The 16,703-nt window shown below is 42.3% G+C and overlaps 1 protein-coding gene across 3 annotated transcripts in view; it reads right to left on the bottom strand.

Annotated features, from left to right (window-relative positions):
- myocd (myocardin) overlaps positions 1-16,703 on the bottom strand; it is a 113,075-nt gene that overhangs the window by 14,058 nt on the left and 82,314 nt on the right. For 2 of the 3 annotated variants that reach the window (XM_086196040.1, XM_086196041.1), the window contains exon 1: positions 13,992-14,009. In XM_086196040.1, the coding sequence (XP_086052166.1) occupies positions 13,992-13,998 (7 nt within the window). In that variant the 5' untranslated portion in view covers positions 13,999-14,009. Of the gene's footprint in view, positions 1-5,504; positions 5,661-13,991; positions 14,058-16,703 lie in introns of those variants that run through there. The other variant, XM_086196042.1, reaches the window with a different exon arrangement.

The following is a 16,703-nucleotide window of genomic DNA, read 5'->3' as shown; positions in this document are numbered from 1 at the left end:
TTCATGTTAACTGCTGACGGAATCATCTTGCGCATTTATGAGTGCTGATTGATTAGGTGTGCTTGCAGATACCTGAGATGGAGCTGTGACAGACAGGATGTACACAAGTGAGTTCAGGTAAACAACTGTGCTTTGCAGGAAACCTGAGATCACCTGACAAATTCATGCCATGCTTCTTCATATGACTCATATGATTCTAATTTCAGAAGATCATCAGAACATTTTCAGCTGCTGATGATTTTAGCCACACGTCAGAAGATTTTGTGGTGGCAACCAAAGACGTCAGAACACGTGCGGCCATATTCATTTCTTCATTCTCTGTTTATGTATTTTTAAACCAAACCCCTAACTAGGTGGTTCTGTACCTGAACCTAACCAGGGCAACAATGTTGTCACAACTTACAACATTGCATTTTCCGCGGAGAAGAAAAGTCACGTGAGCTTCTACCTGCAGGGTTTTGTGCAGGTTCCCTGATTGCTCCTGTTACTGGACATTCATTTAGTCCAGGCACAAAGAACCGAACAGAAGTTTTTCATAAGATATTTGTTTCATGTGCTAAAATGGCACTACGGCTTAAAGCTATTTGATCGTCGGAGTCTCCCAGTCTTCCCAGAAGAATCTGGTGAGTGTGATGTTATCATCTGTAGCAGCAATAGTTAGCAGGCCAAGAAAGTGTCCCAGGCCACACATGCATCCTCAGCTCAGGTTTAGATAAACAAGAATGATCCTTTAATGTTTGACACACACGTGAAATAGGACAGTGTGTATGAAAGTTGTTTATAATGTAACTACCCAGTGTGACCAGTGCTCTTCACACACTGAACGTCTGTCACTGACACCTGGTCCAACACTCAGTCTGGAGGTGTTACGCTGCACGAGTGAGTCACCCACACTAGCGCTCGACATCCTGATTGGCTGGACTGATAGAGCGCTCAGCAGTGATTGGAGGAGCTGAGAGTGCCTATCTGACAGAGAGAGAGGTGGTAAAGATTGGTGTGTGTGTGTGTGTGTGTGTGTGTGTGTGTGTGTGTGTGTGTGTGTGTGTGTGTGTGTGTGTGTATTCAAGGATATAAGATTCTCCTTTTGCATCCAAACATGTGACAGCCAGGAACAGACCCTGGTTTCAATCACAGCACCAGGCTCATTCTGTAGAACTCGATGACCTCCTAACACACACACACACACACACACACACACACACACACACACACACACACACACACACACACGCCTGCACGCATACGCACACACACAATGCTTACACACATTAGAGTACGCAGCATTGTTCTAAATGCCTTCTCCTCCCACCTGTTCATGTTTCACTCCTCGGTCACTGATTCTCTCTCTCTCTCTCTCTCTCTCTCTATCTCTCTCTCACACACACACACACACACACACACACACACACACACAGACACACATACACACAGAAGGGGTCATACGTTGCTCTCTGCAACATACAGTCCAGTACATGCTGTTTCCATGAGTCTTTAAATCAACTTGATGTCAGCTTGAGATTGAGATGGCAGAATTGCAGGAAATCTGAGCGCTGCGGAGACATCCGCTTGTTAAGTGGCCGGTTTAGGAGTTACAGCGCGGCACATACTTTCCAGAATCACTGGACAGAGGTTGAAGCAATCGTTATGAGTGGTGTGTTCGTGGCTGCAGAGCTTTAAGGTGAGGGGTTGCAGTTGCAACAGCCTGGTCCTGTCATACATCTCTGTAGGTGGTTGACTGGAGCCGCACAGGCCGGTTAAAGCTGAAGAGGGGAGGTGGGTACAAACATAGGTATGCTCTCACACACACACACACACACACACACACACACGCACACACACACACACACACACACACACACGCACACACGCACACACGCACACACGCACACACGCACACACACACACACACACACACACACATACACTAAAGAAAAAGGGTGGCCCCGAATCCAGCTGCTGCTCATCTCAATAAATCGCTTCCATCTTCCTGCAGAGGTAGTGTAAACCAGCTGATGGCAGGCTCCTTTACGTAATATGTTTACTGGAAGCTCAAGGGGGCAAACATAAAACCACTGACACCAGAGTCGAAAGAACACAAGCGCCACTGCCAGGAGTGATCTACAGAGAGAGAGGAACATGTAGGAGAGCAGAAGACGAGCAGTCTGAAGCCCTACACTCAACACGACATCAACAGTGTCCAAGCTTTGCATTTCCTCAAATCAAACACTGGGGTGGGGGGTTGTTTAAGGAGGCTCCCCAAACACTTGAATCCAACAATATACATCCATACATTTTGTTGCCAAATAACCTCTGTTTAAAGAGAACGCGCCTTCATAGAGATATGAATAACAACAGTTTTGGAGATGCGGATGGACAAGTCTCAGAGGCTACATTCACAAGGACAGCCATATTCCAATATGAGAGGAAGCGATGCCATGTTAACAGCTCTTTCAAACACCGAGACACCTTGAAGTCCCACCGAGGTTGTCACAGCACTTTGGTTCAGGTCCCAGCGAGTGCTAGAAACTCCGCTTGAAGCACAGTTCCTCCTTTATTAGCAAGAAAACACTCAGATGAACCAGTTTCAACATAAAAAATCTTTCCGGTTAAGTTCTGATTGCAGCTTTGTGGAACTCTCGCTGCTCTCTTATTGTCCGTTTTAGCCACAGCAGGCAGCTTATTATGGAGGGAGCACTCGAAAGGCCAGCTGTTCACTACCTGTTCAGCACCAAATGTGGGGAAGTACCAATTTGTGACATGCAGGTGAATACGCTGAAGAATTTAGCCACTGAAGAGCCAGATATTCCCTTCAGGCGCAGGTTGAGAGCAAAGACAGAGCTACATAGAGTTTGTTCAACACTGGGATGTTTACAATCCTCAGTGCTGTATTTGTGGCCAAGCAGCGTCAGCGGGTCGAGTCTGTGGAGTGTTGACTTCATGTTGCCTTGTTAAGCTTGTTGGTGAAATGCAATGCCGGAGAGTAAATAAACGTCTCCATCTTTTTATCTCATCTGACACCCCTTTTGTCACTCATGCTAGTGTTTATTAGGTGTCTTTCACACATGAAGTCTTTCCCAGAAGTGTTGTAGCATTTTCTTAGGAAGGCGTATCAATGAGAGCCAGAACAGATTTTCTAGGAAATCTGCTCTGGCTATTTCCCACCACCACCTGCTTTGCCATGTATGCTCAAACAATCGCAAACCAGTAATATTCTGAAATGGGGCTACATTTGTGAATAATGAAAATCCCTTGTAATTTACAAGGAACTATTGTTGTTGTTGTTTTTAAACCTGGGTAAACCTTCTAATGGAGACTGATCAATCCTGTTCCCACTGTGAGAGGATGAGGAGTGAGATTTCTGTTTTTCTTCTGGTGCATCACCATTGATGCCACAAATGCAGCCACCACACTGGACAGGAGGGAGAGAGCATCTCGGGGCTGTAGTAAAAGCAGCATGGAGGACAGTGATGGTGTTTCTGATGTTTTTTGCCCCGGGGCTGTTCCCCCGCACTCAAAAGAACGATGCTAGAACACTGCTGCTTTAACGCAGACGTGTGGAATTTGTGGCTGAGATGACATTAAGGGCGAGACGCCATCACTGCTTTCATGTACCATATATTGTTGATGGTGGAGCCCAAGCTGTTGCTCCGTGCTTCCATCAATGCTGACTGAAACACACCTGCATCTACTGCAGGGTCATTTGTTCTGGGACTGGGTAAACTGGTCCTATAATGAAGGGAGCAGATGGGAGCAGCAAATTATTGAACGTTTCACTTTTGTTAATCTTGATCGTAAATAGTACAGAGGGCATAATTAGTTTACATACATGATAATAATAGTAAAACTGTTGTCAAGGCCAACTACAGTAATGTAGTAATATTACAGTATATGTATATACAGCATATGGTACAGATATATGTATATATATATTATAGTTGTCAGTGTTAACGCGTTATTAACTAGTTAACTCAACATCCCTTTATTGCCGATCATTTTTTTTATTGTGATTCACGCGCACGGTGCTTTTTGACACTTTGACCATGCCGTAGTTCGCGGAAAACCAGAAGTGAACGCACCACTCGTCACACACGCGAGATGCAGCCGGTTGCAGCTTGTAAACAAAAAAAAACCCTAAAAAACTGAGAGCAGATGAGCGTTAAGGTAGGACTAACATGGAGAAGAATACGTCCGTTTTAAATGGAAAGTTCAACTTCAAAGCCCTGCCAGATGGCCGTCTCGACAGGAAACAAGTGACATGCATTCACTGAAAAGCTGAATTTAGTCTCCACCAGAGTACAGCAGTCTGAAGTATCACTTGTCCACGAAGCACACAGCTGATGCAGAGAGCCCTCCGCTCCCTTCTGGCGTAAAACAAACCACGCTGGATTGTTTGGCACAGAGACCTTTTTTTTTTTAATCCTGTGCATCTTTTGGTTTGGGGCGGCATTGTGGTGCAGTGGTCAAAATCATTGAAGTCATTTATTTTAGTAAATATGTTTGCTTTATGGTTATAATTAATTTTTTTTTTTTTTTTACTGGTAATTGCTATTTAATTAGATTCTCTAAATTGACCGTAGGTGTGACTGTGAGTGTAAATGGTTGTCTGTCTCTCTATGTTGGCCCTGTGATGGACTGGTGACCTGTCCAGGGTGAACCCTGTCTCTCGCCTGTAGATGCTGGGATAGGCTCCACCCCCCCCCCCCCGCGACCCTTAACAGGATAAGAGGTAGAAAATGGATGGATGGATCTTTTGTTTTGTTTGTACTTCTGGGCAGTACATTGCTCCAACACAACATATATATATATATATATATATATATATATATATATATATATATATATATATATATATATATATATATATATATATATATATGTATATATATATATATATATATATGTGTGTGTGTGTGTGTGTGTGCATATATATGTGTGTATATATATGCACACACACACACACATATATATGTGTATGTGTGTGTATATATATACATATATACATACATATATATGTATATATATGTGTGTATATATATATATATATGTGTGTATATATATACATATATATATATATGTATATATATCGTAAAAATATGGAATTCCTGCCATTATTAGACAGCTTCTTGGTGGTGGGTGAACAGTGTTCACAAAGAGCAACAATATTAAAATGAAGGGGCCATGAACATGCATGCTCACTGCATAACTGCATAACAGTGTCCAACAGGGGTGTGTATTACTTAGTGAATGACTGATTGATGACTGATTTACCAACACACACACACGCACACACACACGCACACACACACACACACACACACACACACACACACACACACACACACAGAATCAGGAGGGAAGCATGCTCTCTATGTACCTATTACAAACACGTGCGGAGATGCTGGTGCGTACATGTGTGTTATATTACACAGCAGCACTCTCTCTCTCTCTCTCTCTCTCTCTCTCTCTCTCTCTCTCTCTCTCTCTCTCTCTCTCTCTGCTGGTACCTGTCATGGTGATGGCAGAGTCTAGGGGAATGATATTCTTTTGAACCAGCTCCAGGGGTCCTGGCCTGAGAGCCAGCTTCTCATTCAGGTCCTCTGCGAGGCGGCCTCGCTTTAGCCTCATCTGGTCCTCCAGTGAGGAGCAGTCTGAGGTGGAGTCTGGATAACACACAGTGGGACCAAACCGTCAGCAACACACGTCTGTACAGCAGTGGAGTACAGCATTTTAGTCTCTTTAACTTAATATTTCACTACATTACAGCAGCTTTTTTAGATTAAGATTTTTAAAATTTCTTATTTACTTTACTTACTTATTTCCTAACAGCATTGGAATTCAGTCTTACACCAAAGAACAAAGCTCTGACTTGATGGCAAATGAAATAAAATTTCCACATTTCCAGAAAAACATGACCACAGCCAGTCTTTCACGACTTCTCAGGCCTAGAAAACACCAACCGCCCGCATTTCTCTCATGACCGTTACAGTAAGAATCATGAGAGAAGCACGACTGAGGCTCCAGATCTCAGACCAGAAGATCAAGCTGCCCCTATCGAAGCAGACACACATCCAGCAACATGCAGATTTTTTTAATCTAATGCAGTATTCATCATGAGCAGGTACCATCACATCCACCAAGGTTTTTGAAAGAGTAAACTGGAAATTTCGTTTCACCACACTGGAGAGACTTCATAGGAGTTGTATTTTCACTACGTCCGCATTTTGTCCCCCTCCATTGTCATCACAAATGGAGAAACCTGACAAATCTACACACACTGGACACTGGAAAACTGGACACACACACACACATTCTATTCACTTGTTTCATCAAACTTTAAGCAGCAGCCACTGGTCAGATCTTCTACATAAAAAGTATATAAAATGCATCAGAAAATCTGATCATATGCAGATGACATGATGCTGCTCCGATAAAAACTCTCACTCATCACTACGGGACACAATTGTTGAATCATACACCAGTTTCTCCTCCATGCTTTCAATATCTTATAATTTGAACATTTTTTATTTCATTGGAAATGTTATGGAAAAATTACATTAATACAAGCAAAGACCGTTTTTGAGTGAAAAGTTTTTGATGACTTTTGACAGAGGGATGCTAACGCTTCCTATGCTAAGCTAACTAGCAGTCAGCTGGTCTCTGTGGGTCTCAGCTCACAAATGCAGCACAGAGGAGAGAATTCCAACTGTCTACATGTCTGCCTCCTAAGAGGACGGCAAATAAGTGGATTTTCCAAAAATGCTGGCATTCTCCTTCAAGGCTGACATATGCAAACATAGTGTTTTCCATCCTGCACGAGCCATAGAAAAGATATTTGTTGTGGACATTTGTGCCAGATGCAATGAAATTTCCTCCAGGCATTCATGAGAAATTGTGTTACCTCATCACGAGAACGGCGTGAAAATAAGGTCACGGTGACCTTGACCTTTGACCCCCAAGACCCGTTGATCCTTGAATCCAGGTGGAGGTTAGTGCTAAATCTGAAGAAATTCCTTCCCTTCTGAGTTATAGTATTAATTAGAATCTGATGGAAGGAAACATCTGAAAACACTGATAATGTTCACATACAGTACAACATGCAGTCTACGGAGTGTAGCAGAATTGGACCGGATGGTCCAGAATGGGGAAAGTGAAGTAGCAGATCTGCCCTCGCCTAAAACCACCAGCCTCTGAGCAAGGACCTTAACCACGGCTGCAGCAGATCAGACTGTGGTTAAACTGGGGAGTTTCCTGCAACAGAGGAGGACATCACTCTTAATGTGATGCGTGGAAAGAAATGATCCACTTTGTTTCCGCTGGCATTTTTAGAATTACGTGAAGAAAATCAACACAGTGGCAAAGAGCCGCCATCACCAACTAGCAGCGTCACATCAGAGCAGCCCAGCCAGGCCTGTGTGCAAGTACATGGTCAGAAAAGCTCAGGCCACTTGAGCTGACACAAATATAAATCAGCTTTTATTGTTGAGCTCTGCAACATTCAGCTGTTGTTTCCTTCGAATGTTCTCAGTATGTACGACTTAGCTTCCTTCAGCCATTATCTATCCAGCTGCTCCCAGTGCAGCCAGACACTTCTGACTACTAGAAAAACAAATGGAGTGGCTGTAATTAAAGAGCTCCAGCGGGTGAGATTTTCAACCTTCCACAATCTCTCTCCGTTAAATCCAGTACAAATAATCAGGTCCAGGACTAACCTGGCCTGGCCAAAGGATCCATCCACATGCACTCGCAGCAGTGAGGAGAGCAGACCAAATCAGTTTGATTATCTGAGAGCAAGGAAGAGCAACGGCACTTATTTGGTCAAATAGAATTTGAGTGAGATTTTTCAGAGGTCATATCTGAGAGATGAAAGCCGATTCAGAGCCAAAATTAAATGAAGGATATTGAGCTTTGGGCTGGACAACTCAGGTGGAGTATTACCGGCTGATGAGAAATGGATCAGAAATGTTCTGCATTATTAAACATCATTCCAATACCAAAATTAAATTAGGACTGATGTAAAATATCTGGCACTTATTCAAATTACAGGCATCTACCGTTTCCTTTAATTGGTGAGTACAGGAAAAAAGATGTTTCATCATCAAAGAATGTGAGAAACTCGGAAAGAAAGATGGTTTATACAAAGAGGTTGGGGGAAAGAAAAGAAAAAAGAAGCAACAGAGGGGAGAAAGATGGACAGAAGGAGAAGGAAGGAATAATGTTATGGAAGAAATTAAGTAATGAGGAAATCATTTAAAGCATGAGGTTGTTTTTTTAGGTTTAACACAGATACAAATTAAGTTTGAAATAGTGTAGGAACACAGTGATCAACTACCCTCCCTCGGAGGAGAAGTGGTCATGCTGGCGAGCCGTCGCTGTCCGCCATCAGGGTGACATCATCATGTGTTTATAACTGAACTGCCCACAGAGTCAAGCCTGCTGTCTTAAACACCTCTCCTGTCACTGGCCGGCCTGATTTAAGACCTGATTTGACATCACAAGCATACATAGAGCTTTAAGAGTGTTTAAACTGTGTAACCAAACTGCCTAAAAACCTGTTCCCCGATGGCCGGGCCATCCCGCAGAGGCATAACGTAACATGATCCAGTGAGTTTGAAGCTGGCTTACAGTGTTTTAAACATTCTGTGGTTGTATTAAAACACACAATGCACTTTAAAGCGATTGCAATACATATACCTGCTGAGCATATCTGTCAAATGTAAACACTACACTAAGTGGGCAGATGTATGGTGCATTAGGCAAGAATAATTCCCTTTGTGTTTCCATCCAGCAGGATTAAAGCATTGCAGCTGTGGACACGAAAACATGGTGTTTTTTTATGCAGGAACGCATGCAGGAAGGAGCACAGTCGAGCAGCATCTACGGCCCTGTAATCTTTATGAGGAAATATTAGATTGTATATGTGTATGTTGAGCCAGACCTGTGGCCGGCAGGCAGACAGTGTGCTCCTATGCAGGCCACACGCCAGTCGGGCCTGAGAGGCTGGGGCGGATTCTTGAAAAGCCTAATAAACACCAGATGTTCCCTGGGTAATATATACACAGACCCTGTGCCGTGTCCATCTCCCCAGCAGGAATAACACTGCTGGGCAGATCCAGCCAGCCTCTGACAGATCACATCCACTGCAGCACGGAGGGGGACGCGGCATCACCCAGAAACAGGTCTGATTTTGGGGGGCAGACGAAAAGAGCAGGGACAGGTGATGTCTGAGGGAGCGATAAGGTGGTTGCTAACAAATAGCCCCGGCGCTCTGGAACCATCTCCTTGTATCTGTGCCACTGCCTGCAATCAAGAGATAAACAACCAATTTAAATGTCGTTTCTAAAAAGGCGCTTGGAGCCCCGCTTGCCTAGTTTCTCCTATAGAGGCCTTATCTGTGACAGACTCCTAGAAACTGATAGGGCTTTGCCGGGCCTCTGGATTCCGTTCCCCCGCACACTTACCAGCAGTTTATCTGGAGGCTGGAGACTCTGTGAAATGGCAAACGGTGCCAGAGATATCATTCAACAAATCCCTGGCCTGCAGTCTAGGTCCCCATCTTGTTGTTCCTGCAGGCAAGTGACCTGCCCCCTGCCCCCTCGCCCCCCCCCCACCCAAAAAAAGACTGGCATAGCTCAGTGCTCCCAGGAACATATGCTGCTGCTTTCAAGTGCCAGGAATCAATACGATCTGAGTTTACAAGTGGCTGTCGACTGTGTAACATCTTATTTTAAACAAGCAGATCATTTTACGTTGTTGAGAATAGTTGAAATTAAGTGGCATTCATTCCAGTATGCTTTCAGTTTACGTTCATCAGAAATTCAGCTTAACCATATTTAGCTTACACTGGAAAGAATACAAATTCCTCTGTGAAAGTATGTAGTAGTGTTTTTAAAAGTTCTGTTCAAGATACACAATAAATATTAAATGAAAAAAGTGTTTTTGCCTTATGGAGAAAGTTTATGTGTTGTTAAGGAGTACATCATGCCTTTTTGATTGTGCAAAAAAAAGATTCACAATATTAAAGCAAAACATAATCACCAAATGAATTATTATTAATACTAATTAAGTAAGCGATACTTGTCGTACTTGCTCACTTAAATGACTTCTCAATACTGTTGTCGCAAGAAAAGGAGGTTCATTATCTCATGATAACGGGTTAATTTATCTTTTTATCTTGAGATTTTCTTCATTCCCTTAAAATAACAGGATAATCAAAGCATTATTGCAGGACAATGTCTTTAACAAAGTAATTATAAGTATGGCCTTTCTTGGCCTCCGTACAACAAGTAGCTCACAGTAGAGTTGCTGCAAAAAATGTTTAAAAAATGTGAAACTGACTCCTTCAACACTTCCAGTAATCTTAAAAGTTGACGCTTACAAGCTTTAATTAGGCTAATTAAGTCCCAATACGTGTTGAAGAATACAAATATACTCGTTGATATTAGTAAACTTACTATATGAATACTGTGTCGAGGAAATACACTTGAACTTTAGTGGAGTTCATTCCCTAAAGTGAACTTGAAGTGTGGCTTTATTTTACAAGAGATGCTTAAAACACAGAAAATGTTTAGCAGTGTGTGACGTTTGGCATGTAGCATGTTGGCAGTCGAAGCTAAACAAGGTAGTTGCAAACATAACAGCGCGGCCCTGACCTGCAGACCTCAACAGGCTGTTAATCTGAGCGACAGGTAAGATTTAGGAGTACGCTCTGTCCCGTCAGGTCTACGCGTCCTCATAACGATGTCTCATGTGACATTGAAGGTAGCGAATCTCGGCGGTGGAGTTGCTGTGTTTGGGCGTGCCCCTGCTTTGATGCAGGACTCTGCAGGCCTGTGCTGTAAACAGGTACCGTCCATGTAATTCTGGCCCCGCACTCAGAAACCCGGAGTCCCTTCCAGCGTTAAAGCATTCCTCTGCAGTCACTGGCCAAGTTGTCTGCCTCTCTGCTCGCTGGTTGTGATGTCTGCCTGCATGTTTGCATATATGTATATAACAACCTGCTTCCTCTACATTCACAACATCTGTCATGATGACTGTTTTCTGTCTTTAACTCTGGCACGCGGGCATGATCTGAGGCGCCATCCTGATCCTGGACAGCTAATTTCAGTTTTGCCGCTCGCTGCTTCCTGTGGATTGTCAAGTGAAGTGCAGCAGGTTTCATGTGATTACGCAGATGTCTGGACACATACGCTACTGATCTAAGGAGACCTGGAGGAACACTCATAAACTGCCAAGTTACATTGTTTTACAGCTGAAGTGAATCAGTTACATGTGTGTCAGGAAAAACAGTCCAAGCTAGCTGCAGGTTTCACTACAACCACTTTGATTCCGGGAATAAACTAATGCTGCTGATTTCACTCACTGATGTTCCTGCTCAGACAGCTGGCTGCCTCCTTATCTTAATGGGTCAACTCAAAACTATAATAGACAATCACAAATCAGCGTGTTGTTTTGTTACATGCAAGTCATGCCAGACTTAATGATGTGACTCCAAGCTTAATGTGTTCCGAGCTTTTCAAAATAATGCTGACTGAGCTAAAAGGACCCAAAATTCTCTTCAGAAATGGTTGCAACCACTCCGATATGGTATGTTCTATCCGTCATGACTCGAAATGACCAAATGCATTGCACTGTATTCACTAGTTCTATTTTAAAGTAATACTTTAGCCAAAAAGTGTTTTGTTTTGTTTTTTGCCTTTCTTGCACTCCCAAATAGGTGTCTTGAATTTGTGAATCGATTTCTTTCCTTCCCGCATCACTTCTTTGTGACTCCGGTATGCAGAAAGAGCCGGTTACGTATATTAAGCTTGTAGCTAATGGAGACTGATGGCTAACAACAGCAAAACTGTTTAAAAACTTCAGTTTACAAGCTCTAAAGTACACGGTTGAATATAATCCACATCTTCTTTATACAGCTGTATGCTCAGCAATCCACAAACACTTTGATTTGAGCTGAAAACAATTTATAACACTTCCAGTTTGGTGCTCGTCCACAGGAATGCAAAAGTTACTGACTTGCACTTGTTCGCGGTAGCACAGTAACAGGGAATGTTATCATTTGTTTGTGGATTACTTAGCAACACTGACATTTTTGGGCGGTTTTGCTGTTGTTAGTCGTTAGTCTCCACTAACTTCAAGCCCAATATTCATGTCTAGTTATTTCTGCCCTCTGGAGACATAAAGAAGTAACGTAGGAGGGGAAAAAATTGACTTTGTGAGCTCAAGACACCTGTGAGTAATGCAGAATGCCCTTTTTGGTTGAGGTATTGCTTTAACAAGGGACACATGACTTGTAATAAGAATCATGTCTCTCACAGCCAACGAACTCACAGTTCTGCATTTCTACGGCGCTGTAGAGATGTGAGATGTGACCTGGCAATGAAAATGAAATTTAAAACAACAACAACAACAACAACAACAAAATAAAAAAACAGAAAATGAAAAAGACCTGTGGGTTGTCATGTTTGCATTTAACACATGCGTCACGGCACTCTCTGCATGGGCGCTACGGAGAGGTAGCAGTCGCGCAGCTACAGGTGGCTCCGTAACTAGCGGCTGTTTTCAGAGAGAAATCTCTGACATATAGATAAATGATAAGATTGCATATTAATATCTGACTGTTGAGGGTCAAGCTAATCTGATGTCTGAGATGGTTCGTCTCATAGATCTCTCTGAGGAGATGTTTATAGAAACTGGCTGGAAAAGGGGTGGACACTTGCAATCAATACTCGGCAGGGGATTGGCTGAAACGTCCATCACAGGCTAACTTCAACCAATCCCATCAACCAACAGAGCCTGTTGGTAGAGGTGGGAAAACGTCTTTTCTGTACCGTAGCATCATCACTGCTGACATCTTCAGACGCCACCATTGTTGTTTTAAATGAATTGTCCCGAGCGACAGGCCAAAACCACTGGTGTCTGGACACAAACGCACCACTCGAAGCCCGACAAAAGGGTCTCTTGAACGATCTTGTGAGGTTTGGGCACAAAAAAAAAACAAAAAACAAACCCAAACCACGGTTACTGAGATCATTGTGTGAGTCAGTTTGGTCTGCTGAGTGGATTGTGGTTGTCAGGATTATAAAGCACATTGTTCTGGTTTCCAAAAGAATCGATGCATGTGTCAACTTTACTGGACAGTGTTCAGATGGCTGAACACAGGATTTCTCATCAGCTGAAAGGCTCGTCCTCACTTACCGCTTGGATCTGGTGTCTAAACACAGATATTATTTGGATTTTTTTTTTTTTTTGAAACGGGGACACTGTTTCTAGATGTGAGGCTGTTTTGGAATGGATTTTCAATCAAATACTTGAAAAAAGGTGTGAGTTAAAACTGGCATGAGGTACTTTGATGTTGTTCTTTCATTCTGCGGTTGAAAATAAGTGAATTTCAGAGCCTTGTACACATTACATTAGAGTCACATTAGATCCAGTCACATTTAAAACAGAAGAGGTTTGAAGCTCGTTAATCATAACTTTTCATACAATTTTTTTAACAGCATAACATTCGTTCTGAGCTTCTAACAATTGCCTCAAACCTTTTAAAATCCTAAAATTGAAATTTAGTAGTGATCATGAAAAAACATAGAATTCTCATAAACTATCGTTTGCCATAGAGTGGTGGGCAGAAATCTAATCTAAGATCCAGTGTAAAATTCCACTGGTCTTGGGAAGCCATGACCGAGTTAACTTTCGGGTTGGTGAACAAAAATATGTCGTACCTGCGGACTGGAATTAATATTCTTAAGCCTCATAGAAACCTGGACAAATAATGGAAGAGATACCAACATCACCAGGGAGCTTTACAGGAAAGTTTGAAGTGTTAATGTGTTTGTATACCGAATAGTTGACGTTGTTAAGATATTGTGTTTCTCACATTGCAGTCTAAAAGCATGTGTGTGTGTGTGTGTGTGTGTGTGTGTGTGTGTGTGTGTGTGTGTGTGTGTGTGTGTGTTTGCCTGTGCAGCAGCTCAGTGTTGGAAGGCGTTACTCACGAGGCATGATGCCTTGGTCTGCCAGCTGCTCTCGTGTCCTCCTCTGCTGAAGTCTTAACTGTAGGACTGAGGGTGAGGGAAGGAGGAAGAGGAAGAACCAGATAGATGAGGAAGAAGAGGAAGAAGAAAGACACAGCATGAAAGATGAGAAAGGGGTGTGGATAGAAAGGTGAGGGACAGGAGAAAAAGGCAGGAAGAGACTCAGAATTCACTTAGATTAACCAGTGTGCCTTATGTTACATAACTGGTAGCTTTAGGAGATGCATCCACAGGTTGTACAGGAAACTGAAAAAAAATTGAAGCCAATTTCTACTGACTGAATATATGCACCACACACACACTCATATATATATATATATATATATATATATATATATATATATATATATATGCAAGGAGAAAACAGAAAACAAAACAAAACACAAAGCTGCTTGCTCACAAATATTTCTGCGAGCAGGATGTAGGGAATGATAAACACAGCTCCTGGCTTTTAAACAGATCTGCTCAGCAGTGTGTGGTCCACGATGTGTGCACACGTTTCTGCATGCTGTATGTCTAAAAGGAGGTGGGTGTGCGGGGTCATAAACATGGAGCCTCCCCCGTGTCTGTTGGTCTACTTGTGTCTGTGGATCTTTTTTCTTTGTCCGTGTGTGTTTTTCCTCCCTTCTGTTATCTGAAGGGCTCCTCTAAGATCCTGGATCTGACACACCAGTATGAAATGTTCCTCCCTGTGTGCTTGCTCATTATCTCCTTCAGGTGGTTCATATTCATGCTGATCAAATTTTCCAGCTTTGCAATGACTTCTGTAACACTTCCATTGGACCTCCTCAACAACATTAGCATGCATTCATCACGCTGATAAAACCTATCAGAAATATTCTGGATATTGATAAAGTAAACCGCTTACTCTTGGTTGGATTTTTCCAAAATTAGCATTTTATACACGTGCAAGTATAAGGAGGTTTTAGGAGAATTTCTTGAGGTCATTCTACAGCATATTGGGAATATGCATCTTAATTCAGGGTCTGTACAACCACACAGTGACATTTGCAACCAGATACATAAATATGCTACTCTAATTCTACTTTATAGACTGCTGGCTTTAACAGTTTTTTCATATTAAGGGCAAAAAAAACTGAATAACAGTCGAAAAATTAGAGCCTATAAAAGTAGTTAGTGACTGAGTTCTTTACATGACTTAGGAAAATAAATATTTCACTCGTAATCCGGCTTGTCAGAAAGACTAATGGCAGAACTAAACTTAGCTGTGGTTTCCCTCCTGTTTGCTCTGTACGTGTGTTCATGAAAGAAAAGTCATAAAAAGAGATTTTTCTACTTTGTCCTCACATGTTTAGATATCCAAACGCATTGGTTTCACACATATTCCAGATATGCTGTATATAAGAAGTATATATATATATATGTATATATGTATATAAGTATATAAGAATGCTCCTAAAACCTGACTAATATTGGCATATGTTACATGCAACCACCCAAACTCGATGGACTCATCTGACAAACCAAGAGCAGAAGTAAAGGTTGAGCATGAAGCCTTACGCTAACTGGCGATGTTTACATGTACAACAAATCCTCTGATTAAGACATGTGGGACAGGCCAATATTAGTCAGGTTTTAGGAGCACTCTTTAGTCATGTAAACTGTGTGTTCAGAATATGTGTCTCGAGTTGTGTTTTTAATCAGTTTCCAACCTTGAGGACTGTTTACGACAAGATAAGGGTTAACAAATGGTAAATGTGTTGCATGCTAGCATGCAGACTGCTAACAAGCGATATAACTTGTCTTAATCCTTTAACATGTCATAAGAAACAGTAGAATCATATTTAACATGGTTTATTTTTATATTTTGAAAATACGTTAGGAGTTATTATCACTGTAAAGTCTGATAATGTGTTTAACCTTTACAAGACAGGAGGGACACGACGACAGCTACCAGTCCTACTCTTGCCTCGAGTCCATCTTTCTGTTCTGAATATTAGAGGCTGCATATTTAAGGGATATTAATTAGTAATTGAATATTTATTTTCTGTACAACTTAGTCGGAGTATTTTCATTTTCACAATGAGGGCAATTAAACTGTAATAATAGTGGACTACTGAGTGCCTGTAAATGTTGCGACTGCGAGCTCAGGAGAGCACCTCCGTTATGTAACAGCAGGCCCTTCCCTTCATCTGACATCTGCTTTAGTTTACATTGAAGGGGTCGTGACCTGCTGCTCGCACCATCACAGAGAGGAAAGGCAGGACGGAGTGGCTGACTGTAACACGAGCAGAACACGTTACTGATTTGTCCTCCTGCTCCCGCTCGATAATCAGCACACACTCACGTTTACAGGCGGCCATAAATTTGGTTCTTTTGCTCATGGAAAAAAGGCAAGGTGAAATGGAATGTGGCTCGTTCGGTGGAGCATCTTTGATTTTCACTGGTGCGGCAGCTACTTTCGGCTTTGTATTACATTGACTCAGAGGCTTATTAATTCACATCATCTATTCTCGTCCCGAATCCATGCTTTGCTCCTTTCGTGGCGGCTGTGTTACTTGGGTGACTAGCTAACATTACACTGCGGCTGCTGCTATTTCAGTCAGTGAACAGGCGTGCTTAGCTCATTCTGGGGTTATCAATAATTCTGTCTGAAAGCAGCTGCCACATAATCTGTGTTTTCTCTCAAAAAGCTGCGCTAGGAGCTAATTT

Source organism: Aulostomus chinensis, chromosome 23 (assembly GCF_037954235.1).
Source record: "Aulostomus chinensis isolate RoL2024-O1b breed Wild chromosome 23, RoL_Achi_v1.0, whole genome shotgun sequence".
Classification (NCBI taxonomy): domain Eukaryota; kingdom Metazoa; phylum Chordata; class Actinopteri; order Syngnathiformes; family Aulostomidae; genus Aulostomus; species Aulostomus chinensis.
Note: the sequence above shows the minus strand (reverse complement) of the source record. Positions and strands in the feature narration are given on the sequence as shown.